This window comes from Podarcis erhardii (assembly GCF_964252035.2).
Source record: "Podarcis erhardii genome assembly, chromosome: 1".
NCBI lineage: Eukaryota > Metazoa > Chordata > Lepidosauria > Squamata > Lacertidae > Podarcis > Podarcis erhardii.
The window spans coordinates 112,556,996-112,575,440 of record NC_138497.1 but is presented as its reverse complement, the minus strand read 5'-3'; the positions used below and the strand labels follow the sequence as shown (position 1 = coordinate 112,575,440).

The 18,445-nt window shown below is 41.7% G+C and overlaps 2 protein-coding genes across 2 annotated transcripts in view; one reads left to right on the top strand and one right to left on the bottom strand.

Moving 5' to 3' along the window:
• Positions 1–2,271, bottom strand: part of DHRS9 (dehydrogenase/reductase 9) — a 34,600-nt gene extending 32,329 nt beyond the window's left edge. The window contains exon 1 of the mRNA XM_081851743.1: positions 2,109–2,271. The gene's annotated coding sequence lies outside the window, so the exon portion shown is untranslated. The remainder of the gene's footprint in view (positions 1–2,108) is intronic.
• A 6,659-nt stretch (positions 2,272–8,930) lies between these two features.
• The window catches only part of ABCB11 (ATP binding cassette subfamily B member 11), a 50,468-nt gene continuing 40,953 nt past the window's right edge, over positions 8,931–18,445 (top strand). The window contains exons 1-4 of the mRNA XM_081850301.1: positions 8,931–9,099; positions 11,268–11,362; positions 12,409–12,430; positions 17,680–17,733. Coding sequence (XP_081706427.1) covers positions 11,287–11,362; positions 12,409–12,430; positions 17,680–17,733 — 152 coding nt within the window. The 5' untranslated portion in view covers positions 8,931–9,099; positions 11,268–11,286. The remainder of the gene's footprint in view (positions 9,100–11,267; positions 11,363–12,408; positions 12,431–17,679; positions 17,734–18,445) is intronic.

Sequence of the window (18,445 nt, the reverse complement as noted above, 5' to 3'; positions counted from 1 at the left end):
TTTTTTAAATGGAAGAAGGATAAATGCTTCTCAGTCTCCTCTCACTTCTTCAGGGAAGGGGAAACCCTTTAAAACTCTCTGTTCTCTTTTCAAACACACATAAGAGGAGCCTGGCTGCTGGATAAAACCAGAGGCCCATCTAGTTCAGCATTCTGTTCTCACAGCAGCCAACCAGATACCAAGACCTGAGCACAAGAGCCCTTTCCTGCTCACAATCTCAAGGAGCTGGTGTTCAGAGCTGTACTGCCTCTGAGACTGGACCAGTAGCCATTCATATCCTTATTCTCCACAAATCTGTCCAATCCCTTTTTACAGTCACCCTGATTCGCTTACGGGCCGTATATTCACCTTCTCACCAATCAATCATTCATGCATTCCACACTGTTCAAGGCATTTCTTCATCACTTTCCTAACTGCAAAAAGTGGGTTTTTCGCACAAGGGCAACAAAGCGTTTTAATCCACTTTAATCGCACAAACCTATTTTTTTTGCTGTACACAAAGTACCCGTATTTTTTGCTCTATAAGACGCAACAGACCACAAGACGCACCTAGTTTTTGGAGGAGGAAAACAAACAAACAAAAAATATTCTGAATCTCAGAAGCCAGAACAGCAAGAGGGATCGCTGCGCAGTGAAAGCAGCAATCCCTCTTGCTGTTCTGGCTTCTGGGATAGTTGCGCAGCCTGCATTCACTCCATAAGACGCACACACATTTCCCCTCACTTTTTAGGAGGGAAAAAGTGAGTCTTATAGAGCAAAAAATATGGTACTTGACAGTCTGCATGAGCCAGTGGAGACGAATTAGGGCTAATGGAGAACTACCTCATCAGCCCCTCAACACCTGCCTTGAAGAACGCTTGAAGGAGCTGGGTATGTTTTGCCTGGAAAAGAGGAGACTGAGAGGAGATATGATAGCTACCTTCAAATATCTTAAGGGCTGTGACACGGAAGAGGGAGTATGCTTGTTTTCTCCTGCTCTGCAGGGCAGGACTCGAACCAATGGATTAATGTTACAAGAAAGAAGATTCTGACTCAACATCAGGAAGAACTTCTGACAGTAAGAGCTGTTTGACAGTGGAACAAACAAGAGGTGCTGGACTCTCCTTCCTTGGGGGTTTTTAAGCAGAGGTTGGATGGCCATCTGTCACGGATGCTTTAGCTGAGATTCCTGCACTGCAGGGGGTTGGACTAGATGACCCTTGGGTTCCTTCCTATCTCTAAGATTCTATGATCTTACAACTAATCGGGCTAGCTCTTCTTTTCATTGGCTCTGGCTTCACCTACCAGCATTTCCTTTTAAGAATCCATGTAAATTTAGGAGTTTCCCTTTTCATCTCCAAGTTTATCCTGGAATGCCCATTCAACACCCACACCTGCCAGGAATAGTGCCTCAGATCATATTCCCTTATCTTAACAGTGCATGTTCAAGCTGGCAGTCAAGGCACTGACCTGCATTTGCACAGGAAACTTTTTTGGAGAACAGATAAATGAGCAGAGCTCTTCCTTGGCTTATTTAGAGGCTTCAGTATTGCTTTAATTTACAATGAATCAGTCTGAGATAAGTGGTTCGGTTAGTCTACTGCCACATTCCAATGCCTCCTTTCTGAGAATTTTCTTTTACAAATTCTGGATTACATGAAACTAATACTTTTCAAAAAATAGAATAAAATAAAATATGAAAGCCTCTCATATTGTATTTTAAGAGCCCTCTACATGCCATACAATTTTGGATTGGAAAGAGTGTCTCAATTGCTCTTTTCCTGGTCTCACACATGCTTTTCTGTAGTTATGGGTTTTCTTTGACCGCTCTGTAGCTTGCTGACTGAATAAAAAAGAAATTATAACTTAGCACACAGAAAGGGTGAAATAGTCTCAGAAATCCAAATGTTGTTTAAAATCAGGGTCAAGATATACACTCGTTTCTTTCCCTCTAACGGCATCCTGACCTAGAAAGATGTGGACTTCAGTTTTCAACCCTCTCTGAGATTATGCCATGCTAATTTTTCTTGTTTGCTGTCCTGATCTGAGGAAGAAGGTTGTCATTGAGCTATGTACACTTAGAGGTGAGCTACACTGATCATGAAGGAGATGACAACAAGAATAGTCACCCTTGTGATTGTAAGGAGCTGACTGTTGGATCCACCCAGCGGTTGCTGACACAACTCCCATGTTCCTTCCCTGGCAGGGCAGAGCGAGTGTAGCAGATCTAGTGCCCTTGAGGTTCCCTGGTCTCCAGCATCCAAAAGCCTGGGGCTCACATGGCAGGGCCTGGTGATGTCACAAGGCAAGCTCTAGTGATGTCACAAATCCTATGAATCCATGGAGTGAAGATCACATGCCCTTGCGAAGCAGATCACTCAAGGAAATGAGCCAACATTCCTAGAAACAAACACACCTCTCTCTCATACTCATCCTTGGGTGTGTGGGTGTGCGCGCACACACAGAGCAATGCAACCCACATCTACTTTCTTCCTAGCTTTATCTTTCATTCTAAATTGCTTCCTTCTTCCTTTCCTTTATATTCTTTTTTCGCTCTGATTCCCCTCTTCCTTGGTTCCTCTCCAAATTCTTCCATTTATGGGTGTCCACAGGCACCTTTCTAGTGGAGAGTAAAATGCTTGAAAGGGGGGAGAGCAGGGTAGCTTCACACACAAAAGAAAGACAAACCACAATTGTTCGTTTTGTCCCATATCTCAGGGTCTACAAAGGCTAGAAACATACTCTGGTTTAACAAAGAATTCTGGGAATTATGGTTTACTAGTGGGAAACGACTGCTCATCCCCTTCATGGATGCTCATGGTCCAACCCCTGTTCCCTCCCTCCCTCCCTTTCTTTGTGCTACAATAATTTTTGTATACATCATTTGGCAGGAGAAATGCATCACAAAATGTGGATCAGTGCACATTTCAAAAGACAGCTGTGTTTCAGTTTGCATATTGTTTTTGAAAATGAGAAGTAGGTAGGTTCGCATTCAAATCTGAACTGAACCGAGCCCCTGTGGTGATGCGTCTGAGGGAATGGGGGCAATTGGCAAGCCCCCAGCTGGTTCCAGCCCACCGCCTGGTTGCCGGTCGAACTCCAGCCCTTGGTTCTGCATCAATCAGCGACTCAGAGCTTCAGAAGCCTTTCAGAGGCATATGTAAAGCATATTTACAAGCAGTTTATTCAGCATAGATCAGGACAAAGAAAACATGTCTGCTCTCCTTCATGTTCAAGAGCAAGAAGTGTAAAGCAAAAGCTATACACAAATGGAAGTTCCCAGCAAGCTAGAATGGAACATCAATATCCTAATATCCTCCCCCTTTCCGTGTAAACTGTATTATTCAGACAATGTCCTAACAGTCCCTTCCTAATCCTTGCTCCCTCCCAGGAGCCTGGAGAAAATGAACCCAACAATTTAACAGAGCCCTACCATGTTCATCCCTTGGGAATCTTTTTCTCCTGACCTCTTGACAAAGGCTTTTGGTTGAATCAGGAGTTGTTGGGTATCTCCCCCCCCAGTTCTCTTTTAAGAGGTAGAAATTCAGGGGGTGGTGCAATGATTATTTAGAAATTTAGCAAATGGGGCTTTGCCTATCAGATAGGCATTAAAGACCTCCAGTAGATGGACCTGGTGTATAAAAGCCGCACCGCAAGGCCAGAGAGCTGGCTGAAAGAGCAGATGAAACCAGAAAAGGGGGGTGGAAAATGTTTCCCATTGCATGAGTGAGGGAGTGTGAGGGCATGTGCGTATGTCATGGGAAAGGTGGCAACTCAAAGTCCCTATGGAATCAGCGTAGGGTTGCCAGGCAATAATTTGGAAGAATCTCCTTTCTTTCCCAACAGCATTTGTAAATATTAAAGGAAATGATAAGTAACAATAATAATAAGTAAATAATAGAGTAGACCCATTGAAACAATTGACGGGAGTCAGTCATACCCATTGATTTCATTCATAGTTTCATAGAGCTTGATTTAATCGTTCACAACCCAGCAAGAAGGATGGGTGGATAGTCAGACAGACCGACATGCCCATACAGTATGCTTCATTTTCTACCCTGTTAAGTGAGGCTATCCATATCAGTAAGGAGAAGTTAAAATAATTAATAGCAATAATAATTATATACCGTGTTGCCCTAAGTTCCCAAAGTACTTGCTATGCATTATCTCTGTCATTGCAACATTATGGTCCCTGCGTTACAGGGGACTGGGTGTCTAGGAGGCTATGGCTGACTTAAAAGCCCACAACAGCTTACGTTTGTTGGGGTTTTTTTAGGTGCTACAATACTCTTTGTTGCTTTGGCTTGTATAAGGCTTCCAGGTGAGTCCATGACAGTATGGAAATTTGAACCAGAGGATCACCATCTCATAACTCACACTTTTACAGCCACTACATTACACCAATTAGTAAAATGCTTGCATCCCAAATATGGAATTGGTACCTACCTACTCAGTTGAAGAAAATATGTTGGCAGGTTGGCTGTTAAAGGTGCGCCTTACAAGTACAGCTAGTCCAAAAACTTGTTGTGTGTTCTCTCTCTCTCTCCTTCTTCCCTGGCAATCTTCTAAAGATGATTCCTGCACAGAACCACCTTTTGACTTTTTAAATTAAGGCATCACAATGAGTGCCTTCTGACTCAAGTCATAAACAAATTGCAGATCTCATGAGTCACATTGTTGATTACATAAGTCATTTATGTTGTACAGGTGCATTCAGTTTGGCAATGAGTCACACTCAGCTACGAAACACACAGTCCAGAGTCAAGGGTCACAGTACTGGTGTAAATGAGTAATACTTCCTTCAAGTGAATTAAATAATTTAGCCAATTATTTAAAATTACTGTATTTTAATGGTGGTGTTATATTTTTGTGAGCCACCATGGGAGTTCCATTGCAAACTGGAGGGCGGGAGAAACAAAACAAAACAAAACAAACTGGTAACCTGGATTCCACCTCCTATCAGTCTCAGTTAGCATGGCCAATGGACATCATAGGAATCATGTCCAGCAACAACTTGGGGAACACAGTAAGCCCTGCTCTGGTTGGTTATCAGCTCTGGCAAGACAAAAACCTCCTTCTGGCTGGCACCATTAGCATCCTAAACAATGCTTGTTTACATCTCTCAGGGTTAAGTCTCCCCATTTCCAACTTCATTGTAGGACACCTCTGCCATTCTAGGCAAAACATGGCATTCTAGGCCAAAGCGATTTTGCTTCCTGCAGCAATCTCTGAAGAAGCTGACTGAACTGGAAGTGGACTCTTACTTCAGCGCTGCCATTTTCTACCACAGAAGGCTAGCTTAGGGTTACTGAGCATAGCACTCACAGTTCTCTTCTTCAACATAGCAAATGGCGAGGGAGCTCACGAGGAAACGGCAGGAGACTGCCGCTTCTAACCTCAACCCTCACACGCCACGTCACTTTGCTGAATGGTGAGACCAGTGGTTCCACAGCTACCAGCTGGTGGCCACCAAGATGAGCACCAGCAGGACTGTTGCTGCCATTTTGAAACTCTTGTAACAGCCACAAAAAAAAAGACATAAGGGGGATGAGTGGCACCTTTAGCCCACTAAATAGCTCCATGCTCCCCAGGTAAAAAAAATATCAGCCATCTGTTGAGCTTTTGACCCACCATAGGAGCCAACTCCTAGGGGCCAAAATCCCTTTGACCCCCTCAAAAAAAAAATATTTGAGGGGGCAAGCCCCCCCCCCATGATAGGCATTGTCACATAGCTGTCAACTTTTCCCTTTTCTTGTGAGGAATCCTATTCGGAATAAGGAATTTCCCTTTAAAAAAGGGAAACATTGACAGCTATGCATTGTCATTCCAATGCTGGGTGTGCACTGTGTCTTGTGATTGATTATGTGAGGTGGGGCTTGCCTGGGACCCCCCCCCCAAATATTTTGTTCAAGTTGGCACCCCTGTGACCCACCATTAGTACAGAACCCAGTGAGGTCTCCAATCTGAGCTAGAGGATGAATTGAATATTCAAGTTTCAACAAACATAGAACCAAACTATACTGTCCATCAGGGAACAATAATAGTACAGTCTGTCAGGAATGATAATCACATTACCCTTTTATGCTAGGAATTTTGGTTGATTCATATTCTACAGTCTTTTAAATGTGTTTGTGGGAGAGGGAGATTATTATTTTGTTTTTCTTTTAACTATTTGTTTTGTGCTTTTTATTCTGTATTTTTATCTTGTGAACCGCCCTGAGCTCTTCGGATTAAGGGCAAAATATAAATTAGGTAAATAAATAAATGTTGTGCCCTGCAGGCAGGAAAGGCAGAAAGAGGGTTCCCCACCCCCACCCAATTCACTTAATCTTCCCCTTATAGAAAAAACCCTCACCTACTGAATTTCTAGCTGCCTTTTGGCTTTTAAAGGCATAGGAGTTCTTGCCACAGGAGCTAGGAAGAAAAAACAATTCTTTGGGTCAGTCATTATTACACAGGGAAGCCATTTCCCTTTGGTGAACATGAGGTAAATGTGTGATCAATCGTGATTCTATATTTAACTTGCAGAGTAGGGCAGAAATACTGATCAAATGAAGTAATCTTCACCTGATGCAGCAAGTGAGGAGACTGGCAGCCAGTGTACACCCTGAGAGCGATTGTTCTCTCATTTTAATACCACTCCCTTTCAAACAAATACTTTCCAACATGGTGTTCATTTTTCCCCCATATTCACCACAAGAATATAGGGTGGTGCCTTATACTGAGTCAGACCAGTATAAGCTCCATATTGTTTTCACTGACTGGCAGCAGTTCTCCAAGGTTCCAGATGAGAAATTCCCTAGAGATGCCAAGGTTTGAACCTGGGACTTTCAAAGTAGATGCTCTACCAGTGAACTACAGCCCTTCCCACCAAGACACCACTGCCGTATCAGAGTATAACCTTTGCCAACTCTACGATATCATTAGTACAGATGTACCTCGGAAGTCAAATGGAACCCGTTCTGGTAGTCCATTCAACTTCCAAAATGTTTGGAAACCAAAGCTCCTGCAGCCAATCAGAAGCCGCGGAAGGCCCATCGGACGTCTGGGTTCCAAAGAACGTTCACAAATTGGAACACTCACATCCGGGTTTGTGGCGTTCGGGAACCAAAACGTCCAAGTACCAAGGCTTTTGGGATCCAAGGTACAACTGTATTAATATTTTAAAGTTTGCAGTGGTACAAAATAAAGTGAAAAAGGTGGGCGGAAGAAAGAGAAGGAATACAATACAATATATGGTAATGTAGCTATGATTCTTCTCTGCACACACAAATATTTGTTGATGAAGACTGTCATTTCTGAAGTGAGCAGGCTTGATGTCAGCCCATCGCTACACGAGGTCATTTCCTAAGAATTAATTGGTTCTTGGAAGGCTGTGCTTCCTGTGTGTGTCATGTTTCCTTTTTCAAATGTCATAAAACTGTGGGAAGCAGTGCAGCTGTGACTTTTGCTCTAGATCTCACGCCTTGCAACATTTCTGAGTTGTGTAATGTGATGGGATATGGTACAGTGGTACCTCAGGTTAAGTACTTAATTCATTCCAGAGGTCCGTTCTTAACCTGAAACTGTTCTTAACCTGAAGCACCACTTTAGCTAATGGGGACTCCTGCTGCTGCTGCGCCGCCGGAGCCTGATTTATGGGTTAGCGGAGTCTGCAACCTGAAGCGTATGTAACCTGAAGCATATGTAACCCGACGTACCACTGTAGTTACAAAGTAAGTGCAGCTGCCGTTAGAGCCACTAGTTCGTGGTGGTGATAATTGGGTGATATAAGATGCCTGGTTTGTAATAGAAATGCCCACCCTGGGTAGGTGTGGCTCCCTCCACAGTTTGGTGACAGGAACTAGCTGGAACCTTAGTTTTACTTAGTTTTGTTTGTTGGCTTGCTTGCTTTTCTAAAAAATGAGGCACTGATATTCATCTGTTGATGAAAGCACCATGGGCGCCAGCAGAACATGGCTGCCATGGGTAGCCAAAAGGGAAAGAAAGGTGATAGTACTCTGTACCAATGAGTACCACCACACACACAGCATTGCCTTTATTGTGAAGCAAGACCAAGCTCATTTGTAAAAAGGACCCCTGACAGTTAAGTCCAGTCGCGAACGACTTTGGGGTTGTGCGCTCATCTCGCTTTACAGGCCAAGGGAGCCGGGATTTGTCCGCAGACAGTTTTGCCAGGTCATGTGGCCAGCATGACTAAGCTGCTTCTGGAGAAACCAGTTGCATCACACACCAATGTTCAGCGGCCAAATGAAAGGTCACCTGTGTATTGGCAACACACTGATGATACACATATAGCTCAGAGCTTTTGTTGTTGGCTCCTAATTGGTAAGGTCTCCATTGGGGCTCCATGAGCTCCAGAAGGGGGTTTCTACTATTCACACCAAAGAAGACCTCTTACTGCTTCGGTCAAACGTTGTTGTGGGTGGTGAACCCATAAATGACTTCTCTTGAAAGGTTTCAAAAATGCTTCCAGCCTAGGTTGAATCAAAGGGGAACTTTGTGAAGCTTCCTGGCTAGTTAGCTGCTTAGAAAAGATAAAGCTGCTGAGAAAGATAAAGAATGAATGCTGTGCAAATTTTGGGAAAGGAACAAAGATTTTTAGCTTCAGATTTAGAGATGGACTTTCAAAGTGATTTTTGTACCCATTCCACATACATAAGACTTCATTGTTGACCTTTAATCAAGAATTATTATAATGTTGCCTTTCTGAGACTGCATAAGACATTTGTTTTTGTTTTTTGTACCCATTCCACATACATAAGACTTCATTGTTGACCTTTAATCAAGAATTATTATAATGTTGCCTTTCTGAGACTGCATAAGACATTTGTTGTAGTTTTTCAAAGATTTCTATTTTCTCATTTTGCTGTTCAGCTGTATGATAATTTTACTCAAGTTAAAATTCTACACTGAATGTCAATGAACTCTGAGGACCACTCGGTTACTGACCTTTGTGTAAATAGTCTCTGACTACTTAGAGGCTTAACTCTTGATAAATGGGTTACTACATTGAAAGCTGATGGGTGTTGAAAATGGATGTACAAACTGTTGACTAATTTCACTCCATAGGATCCTTGGAGCTTGTTTCTCTGTTTCTTCCTCTTTTTACTTCAACTGGTGAGGAAAAATATATGTATTTTTACAATGTTAGCTTTGGATAAAACAATAAGAACATGCACCTCGGCAACTTAAATAAATTACAAAATATACTGTGACTAGATTGTAATGGTCTCAACAGTAATTAAGGAAATAAAGGAACATTCTGTGAAAAGTGTTAAGCTAAGCTGCTTTTTTCTGAAACTCTTGTTTTACTAGGTTATAGAATAAGTAATAATTTGAAATAACTATTTCAAATACTCCTGGGCACAAGATGAATTTGCTATATTAACTGAGTATTTTATGGCCAAATAGATATAGGAGATCCATGACTGCATCACTTGATATTTTAAGTTTTATTTAAAAGCAGAGGTGTGTGTTGGGAAGGAGGAATCTAAATTGGATTGGAACAGCGGAACTGGAATATGTTGATATCTCTTCCTTGTTGCAACAGTTTTCTGATATAATACGCTGCAGCTACTCTTTTTCCTACTGGGAACAAATATTTATACTTGTAAGCATGAGTGTTCTTTAAAAGCCTACTTAAAGTCATTGTCTTAAACTGTTATTTTATTACAGTGGTGGTGGTGATGATGATGATGATGATGCTGTTATTCGCTAACAGAACTCAAAATTCCTATAGAAGAACAAAGACCATTTGTTAATGGGGGTGGTTGGGGAGGGGGACAAGTCAGGTCTCTGTTTTTATGCTGATTATGAATTCTGGGGTGGCTGCTGTACCCTCAGTTGAATTTTCCCCTCTGTGCAACACTTAAGTATGTTTTCGCCTATCACTTCAGTACTGAAGTGGGCCAAGTGACTTCTGCTGTGATTCTTCCTTCTACTTACCCACTTACTTCTCCCATGTAAGAGTGCATAGAATTTAAACCTTAAAGGCACAGGAAATGTCTTAGGTCAGGGTAGCTACGGGCAGATCTGCAAGCTGGTGAAACTGCTGTTACATACAGTGGTACCTCAGGTTACATATGCTTCAGGTTACATATGCTTCAGGTTACAGACTCTGCTAACTCATAAATAGTGCTTCAGATTAAGAACTTTGCTTCAGGATGAGAACAGAAATCGTGCATCGGCGGCGCTGCGGCAGCGGGAGGCCCCATTAGCTACAGTGGTGCTTCAGGTTAAGAACAGTTTCAGGTTAAGTACGGACCTCCGGAACGAATTAAATACTTAGACATCAGGCCTTTGGTTTTTAATTATCTATGGCCTTTTTTGTATGAGTGGGATGTTTTAATCTAGCTTTTTAAATAAAAAAATAGAATGGTCTTTTAGGTTTTTTTTAATGATAACTTTAATGTGTGTGTGTGTTTAAAATTTTAAAAATACTATAAGTTGCTTTGCGTTGCCATGGCAAAAAAAGCCCCCCTAATAAATTGAATAAAGAACTATGATAATGGCAGTTATTTGGGCAGGACTGGTCCAAGGCAATTTTGCTACCTGAGGCAGAGCAGCAAAATACTCCCCCTTGCCCTCCATTGAGTTATCTCTTCACAATTACACAAATGCCGCTACCAGGTGGTAAAAAAATAAATAAAAATGCAGCAATAATTAATTAAATAGGTAGCAATTTGCTGCTTTTCATGACACCCCAAATCTGTTGCCTGAGGCAGCTGCCTCCCTCTGTCACATGATAGGGTCAGCCTTATATTCAGACTATTCTGCATGAGGGGTGGAATATTCTGAGGCTTAGGTAAGGGTGCAAATGAAGGCCTTCACTTTATTTTTCAGCAACAGCTACCCCAGGGCCCCATCAAAATATTTAGACCACTGCCACCATTTAGTTATGTGGTGGGGGGGGGGATAGAGCTGTCTAGCAATGTAAATTGCTGTGGTTTTCTTTTCTTTTTAAAAAAGACTAATTGTAACTCATACTGGAAGTTGTCAAGCTGAAGCTCAGAGTTATTTTAAATAAGTAGGTAAGTAAGTAAGTAAAGTGAAGCTGAACCATGGACCTACTCAGATTTATTTTAAGTAAGTGGGTAAGTAAATAAGTAAGTAAGTAAGTAAGTAAGTAAGTAAAGTGGAGCTGAACCATGGACCTACTGACTTATAAGAATTTCATTTCATTTTACTCAGTGAAATCATACAAGTACAAAAGAGAGCTTTAGAAAATTGTCATTTGGTTTGCAAAGTTGGGATACATTATTATCATTATCATCATCATTATTTAGCAGCATAAAGAGGAAGATCATGCCCGAGCCAGTTACTTTGCGCAGTATTAAGAAAATCGGAGAAGACAACTATGGCTTTGAGCCGGAAGAATCACGTATGATGTTTTCCATTTTATATACCTCTTGACTTTAGACACATGTCAGTAAATCTCTTCAAGACCCATTTGCTCATATCATCCCAAGCTCTTGGGGTTTTTTTGGGTGGCGGAGGGGGGGGAGAGTATTTGCTTGCCCACTCACTACTGCTAACTCCTCCTCTTGCTCTGGGTGGAAAAGTTAACAAATTATCTGGCAAGACGTGGAAGGAGGATATGCAGCTCAAGAGGATTGTCCTCTTCCCCAAGTTCCAGTGTGCAATAGACCAGTTTGCAGGGGTTGTGGTTGGTCCCAAGACGGATATTCTCTTTTTGAGCATCTCAGAAACTTGGTTGCGGAGTGCTACCTTTCTTAGCTAGAGAAAGAGGAAGAGGTAGCAGCAGAGGTGATGAGCAGGCAAGATTAGGTCTCAGAATTTTGAAATGGAGCAACCAGCTGCCCCATCTTGATGTGGTATTTTCTGCATTAGATTTATCCCCCCCCCCCGCCCCCAGCAATATCATGCTTATTATTTTATGTTGTTTCAGAGTTGCTTTTTAACTTATTCCTAAGTGGAATAGGAGCCTGGATAAATACACATAAAGAATAAAACACAGCAGCCATTTTAATATAGTGGGAATTTTCCCAGTGTTTTGTAATAATAGAAGCATCTTAAAAAACAAAAACAGAGCCTTGTTCTGACCTTGACATACAAGCACTCCTGTGCCTGAACCTAGTCAGTCTTTGGTTAGCAATGGCAAGATGATACAATTCTGTGGGATCTTCTGCATGCAAAACATTGGCTCCACCACTAAGTTATGTCTCTTTCCATTTCCTGAACCTGTTTTGGGAATTGGTTTGTAGAATCAGATCTCCAACATGAATCATTCCAACTTGGTCCATTTTGGATCTTACTGGGATTTTTGTACGAACTCTTTGAGTTCTCTTTAATTAAACACTGCCTGTACATAATTAAAATGGCCGTGTGTGTGTGTTTGTGTGTCTAGGAGTATGGATTAATTTTCAAAGAATGCTAACTATAGGATGTATTTGTTTTCCCCACCAGATAACGGCATCTGCAAACCAGAGTAAGTAATGCATATATTTACAAAGTATTTGGTTGCACAAGTAGGACATGCAACAAAATGTTGCAGTGTAGAGAGTCCTTCTGTTCTGGATTTTAGCCAGCCATGCCTCATTCCATTTCCCCTCTCCTGGTTTTACACCCTCCCCTTCCTTCAACTGTCAAGGAGCATTCTGTGACTACTGAGCATGCTCAGACCTCATTTGTCTGTTTTGTTGGTTTTGCCCCCTTCATTGAACTCCCCTCCCCCCCAAATATTTTTTGCACCTCTTTGGTACTTTGAGGGGGGGCATCTCTTGAGCCTGCTGGTACTTCCCCCGTTGCGAGTGGATGGTGCAGTTTTGGCTATATAAAGATCCACACTGTTCATTTATTTGATGCCTAGAAAGCAGTTTTCATAATTCATTACTGTGTTTGCAACATAGGAAATGCAGCCACTTCAATTTTCTAAGCTCTAATATTATGCAACTTGTATGAGTTAAGCAAAAATTCAGAACACAATATGCAATAACAGAATACCAGAAGAAGGAAAATGCTACTATTTCAATCAATTCTTCTTACAATGCAGGTTGGATCTATTCACAGGTTTCATGGCATGATGTGACGATTAACAATTCCATGTGCAAATATTTTCCACTCTGGCTGCTTTCCTTAGATATGACATTGACTGACAGCCAATCAATCACTTTTGTGTGGGTTCATGGCTGTGGTCTATGCCACAACAGAATATTCTAGAACAGAATACAGTATTCTTGCTGGAAAACCCTCTTACAAAAAATAAAACAAAAAACCCCAGAATTAAATACGAAGAGATTTGTACTAGGCTATAATTTGGTGGAAGCAAAACTAATATGTCTTAAAATAGAAACTTGCCTTCTGTATCACTATACAGTTAATGGAGAGAATATAGCCTTAAGCAAATTTCTGAGAAGCTGGGCTCCAGATATGTGGAAATAGAGAGAGAAAACACCAAGCCCTTAAATATGTTTTCACAGCTCAGAACTGCACTCAAACTGGTTGTCACAAAGTTTGGTGCCAGGTACACACATGAATGGGATTTAAGTTTCAAATTAAGCCTTCTGGTGAGGCGAAACTCAGAGTAGCCTGGAGATGCATTCTGGATTCTGGGAGGACTGGGATCAGACTGTTTTTACCAGAAGTATAATGTAACCTAACCATTTTAGCAATATGATCAATGCCCTTCAAAACTGAAAATTCATGTTAGTACATATGAACTTTGTATACGAAAGGTTAATTTACGCTGAATTGGATGGTACTTCTCCCTGATATGGCCCATGCAGATAGGGATGAAGAAGCAATCGCATGCCTTCTCTGCCCACCAGTCTGGTCACTTACACTAAACTATGGTTTGCGCAGATGAGGGCAAACATGAGCATTCCAATGAGAGACCAGTAAAGATAGGACAGCTATCATTCAGGAAAGTGTTGGCCCCATTAACTGATTTGTATAATGAGGGACACTAATAGACTTCTGAGGAACTCCACAAGGTGGTGTGGGGTTTTGGGGTTTATTTGCCTGTGCCTCTGTAATGCAGTGGTTTTCAACAAATGGGCCGTGGCAGCCTGGGGTACCTTGAATGATGGTCAGGGGTGTCGCGGGCAACACTGGCCTCTGTCCCTCTTTCCTTCCCTCCCTCCTCTGATGCCCTCTCGCATCTCTGTCTCCAAAAGGCTTGTACGATTGTTTGTTGCAGCAGCCCTTTTTTAAAAAAAATAGATATTTATTAAAGTTTTTAACAAAATACAGCAAGAAAGAAAAAGACACAAAACAGAAAAATACACAAAGCACAAAAAATAATTAAAAATAAAAATAAAAAAATAAAAACAACCATTATTCTTTTGCTAACTTTAAAGTTCATATCCTTATTTTCCTGACCTCCTCACACCTTCCCTTTTTGTATTCCCATTTACAAAATCAGATCAGCAAATCCTTACCCTCTTTTATTTATCTTAACTCTATATCTTAACGTATCAAAATTCTATGTTTTCACCCATTATCAATTCACTTATTTGCATACTCTTTTTAACTTGGTTGCTAATACCACTTATTTTCAATCCAGCATCATTTTAACATTCATTAATTTTGTAATACTTTTGCAGATAGTCTTTAAATTTCTTCCAGTCTTCTTCCACCAACTCTTCTCCCAGATCTCGGATTCTGCCAGTCATTTCCGCTAATTCCATATAATCCATCACCTTCATCTGCCACTCTTCCAGGGTGGGTAGATCTTGTGTCTTCCAATACTTCGCGATGAGTATTCTTGCTGCTGTTGTTGCATACATAAAAAAAGTTCTATCCTTCTTTAGCACCAATTGGCCGACCATGCCCAGGAGAAAGGCCTCTGGTTTCTTCAGGAAGGTGTACTTAAACACCTTTTTCATTTCACTATAGATCATTTCCCAGAAAGCCTTAATCTTTGGGCACGTCCATCAAAGGTGAAAGAATGTACCTTCAGTCTCTTTACATTTCCAACATTTATTATCGGGCAAGTGATAGATTTTTGCAAGCTTGACTGGGGTCATGTACCACCTGTACATCATTTTCATAATATTCTCTCTTAGGGCATTACATGCCATAAATTTCATACCGGTGGTCCACAACTGTTCCCAGTCAACAAACATAATATTATGACCAATATCTTGTGCCCATTTAATCATAGCTGATTTAACCGTTTCATCCTGTGTATTCCATTTTAACAGCAAGATATACATTCTTGATAATATCTTAGTTTTGGGTTCTAATAGTTCTGTTTGCAGCCAATTTTTTTGTCCGAATTGTATGCCTCTCTTATTTGAAAATAATGAAGCCAATCTCGCACTTTATCTTTTAATTTCTCAAAACTCTGCAGTTTCAGTTTGTCTCCTTCTTGTTCCAATATTTCCCAATACTTCGGCCATTTGGCCTCCATATTGAGTCTTTTAAGAGCTTTTGCTTCCATTGGTGACAACCACCTTGGGGTTTTATTTTCCAATAAGTCTTTATATCTTATCCAGACATTAAACAATTTGTTGCAGCAGCCCTGGCTACAAGCGCTGCAGGCAAATGGTGCCGCTGGGACTGACCAGGGGATGCTGGTTGCCAGGAGCTGAGGCGGCCTTCGAGTAAACAAGCAAGCAAGCGGGCAAGGGATCGCAGCCAACCAGTCCACCAGCCTTTGCTGTTGGGAATGGACAGACAAGTCCCAGGTCCCTGTGGGGCAGTGTGATGAGGCATCTCTCTTTGGGGTGGGGGGGCAGCTCAGAGACTAGGGGCTGCAGCCGTGACTGCCCAGAGGATTCCCAAGCAGAGGGGAGAGGAAAAGAGGCTGAGGGAACACTCCACAAGGGAGGGTGTTCAAAAAAGGGTGAGAGGCTACCAGCTCTGTGGGCCAGGGGTGACATAACTGGGCTCCTGAGACCCACAGGGGTGCTGTAGAAAGAATGTAGTTGGTCAAGGGAACTGTGGACTCAAAAAGGTTGAAAACCTCTGCTGTAATGATTTTGGATAGAAAGGCAGCAGGAAGGAAAGGTGTTAACCATGAAGCACCCTTCTTCGTCCGTCCGTCCCCCACTCAACACTGCCAAAGCTGCTTTTTCCTAGGAAAAGCACAGATACCTGTAGGCATTGTTGTTGTTTAGTCGTTTAGTCATGTCCGACTCTTCGTGACCCCATGGACCAGAGCACGCCAGGCACCCCTGTCTTCCACTGCCTCCCGCAGTTTAGTCAAACTCATGCTGGTAGCTTTGAGAACAGTATCCAGCCATCTCGTCCTCTGTCGCCCTCTTTTCCTTCTGCCCTCCATCTCTCCCAACATCAGTCAGGGTCTTTTCCAGGGAGTCTTCTCTTCTCATGAGGTGGCCAAAGTATTGGAGCCTCAGCTTCACGATCTGCTCTTCCAGTGAGCACTCAGGGCTGATTTCCTTAAGAATGGATAGGTTTGATCTTCTTACAGTCCATGGGACTCTCAAGAGTCTCCTCCAGCACCATAATTCAAAAGCATCAATTCTTCAGTGATCAGCCTTCTTTATGGTCCAACTCTCCAGAATAATCCCTGTAGGCATTATTCATGTGTAATTCTTGATGGCAGCTAAGACTGTGAGGACTTGCCTGAGGCCACTCAGGGAGTACAAGAGGAACCTAGGCCTCTAAAGAGTAAATCAAACTCTCTCTCCTTTCTGAACTATACTGATTTTTCAGTATTGTTCCAGGCTGGGGAACAGGATAGTTAATGCTCTTTATACTATAGTGGACCAATTATGGGATTAGCAGGGTCTGGGAAGGGTGCCATCCCCTGTTATATTCTTCTCTCATTGTTATAGTGCTATGTGAAATTTTTCCTCTGGGAGTGCAGCCAGATGAAGCAATGAGGTGGAATATTAAGATATATAGGATAAGACACAGCTTATGATCCTATAACCAGAACTGCCTCAAACACTCTCACATCATGTACCTTTGAAGATCCTCTGAACCTCAGCATTAAGCCAGACAGTCCCAACCTTAAAATTAATGGTGCATTAAAGAATTCTTATTCCTTTAATTTAAGAGTTCCGCTAGCACTGCCTTCCTTGTAGGAATGGAAGAGAAATTTGATTTTGCTTGCATTTTAATGAGATACATTCCATTTCACTCTTCCCCAACAAATGCATGAACTGAAATGCAGCTATACTTGAAATTTGACCTTTCTTGAATTTTTCTATTCAGTGTACAAAAATGCATGAATTAGGGGGAAATGTCATAAAAATGAATTAATATTAGAGAAAATAGCATGCAAAAATGCATTATATATGGGGAAAATGCTTGGGAAAATATGTATTTAAGTCAAAACTGCATACAAAAATGTGTTCATTAGCAGAAATTTGCACTAAAATGCAGGTGCATTTTCATGAGAATTATTTTTTACAGTCATAAATTGGTGTAGAAATGTGAAGAGAACAGCAATGGGGATGGGTTGTCCTGGGGACTTATGGTATCAGAAGGGCACAAAAATCAGACCTGTTGAAGGAATAGAGCTTTTTAGAACCTTTGTTGTAATCTACTTTTTAAGGGGGCAGGTTTCAAGTCTGTTAAAAATAAGGTCCAGTTCCTTGGATTTCAAATGCCTCTTTTCAAAATGACGATCCTGTTGCAACTGAAGCCATAACAATGTCCCAAGATGATAACATACATTTTGATGGATAAAATAAATTTGAATGGAAGTGCATGGGAATAGGCCCCTTAAGAGTACTCACATGGATATTGCCTTGACTTTCACAGGTATTTCCATAATAAAAAGGAAACTTCTTCAAAGAACAATACAAAAGGGAACAAGTAAGTTAAGCTGGTTACTCTTCTATCAGGATAATTGCCGGGCCCATTCATTCATTCTGCTAAACTTTGCAGGAGTGACAGAGGGTGGTGAAGGAGGTAAAATCTCTGTGACAAGATGTGTCACAGACAGTTTTCAAATGGGATTAGACAAGTAATTTGCGGAGGCTAGGGCTAGTAACTGGCTGCTAGCCATAATGGTTGTAAACTGTGGCCAGGATCATGATGGGGAGGAACTGTGTGTGAGAGAGGGTTATTGCCCCCTTGTGTCCTGTTTGTGGGCTCCCCAAATGTATCTGTTGGAAACTGGGTGCTGGACTAGATCTGGCCTTTGCTCTGATCTTGTGGGGCTCTTGTGTAATAAGGAAATGCAACACGTCAGTCCCGAAATGTAATAACCCAGCATGAACCCATTTCTAGAAACTCTTTACTTCTTTACAAAGACCCCACCATGCACTCACATACCTCACTTTCTACCTCACAAGACCCACTTCATGCCACTGTGTAAGACAGGTAATCATTTACCATGATATATGTGTCTCTGTGTGTGTGTGTGTGTGTGTGTGTGTGTGTGTGTAACCAACAACAACTTAATACTTTAATCATCTGTATCATCCATATGGATGGTGGCAATAAGATTCTTTTCCACTTCCCTTCTACCAAGTGCTATTTTTCTAGAAAAAAAGAGGTGCTGGAACTCACTATGAACACCTCC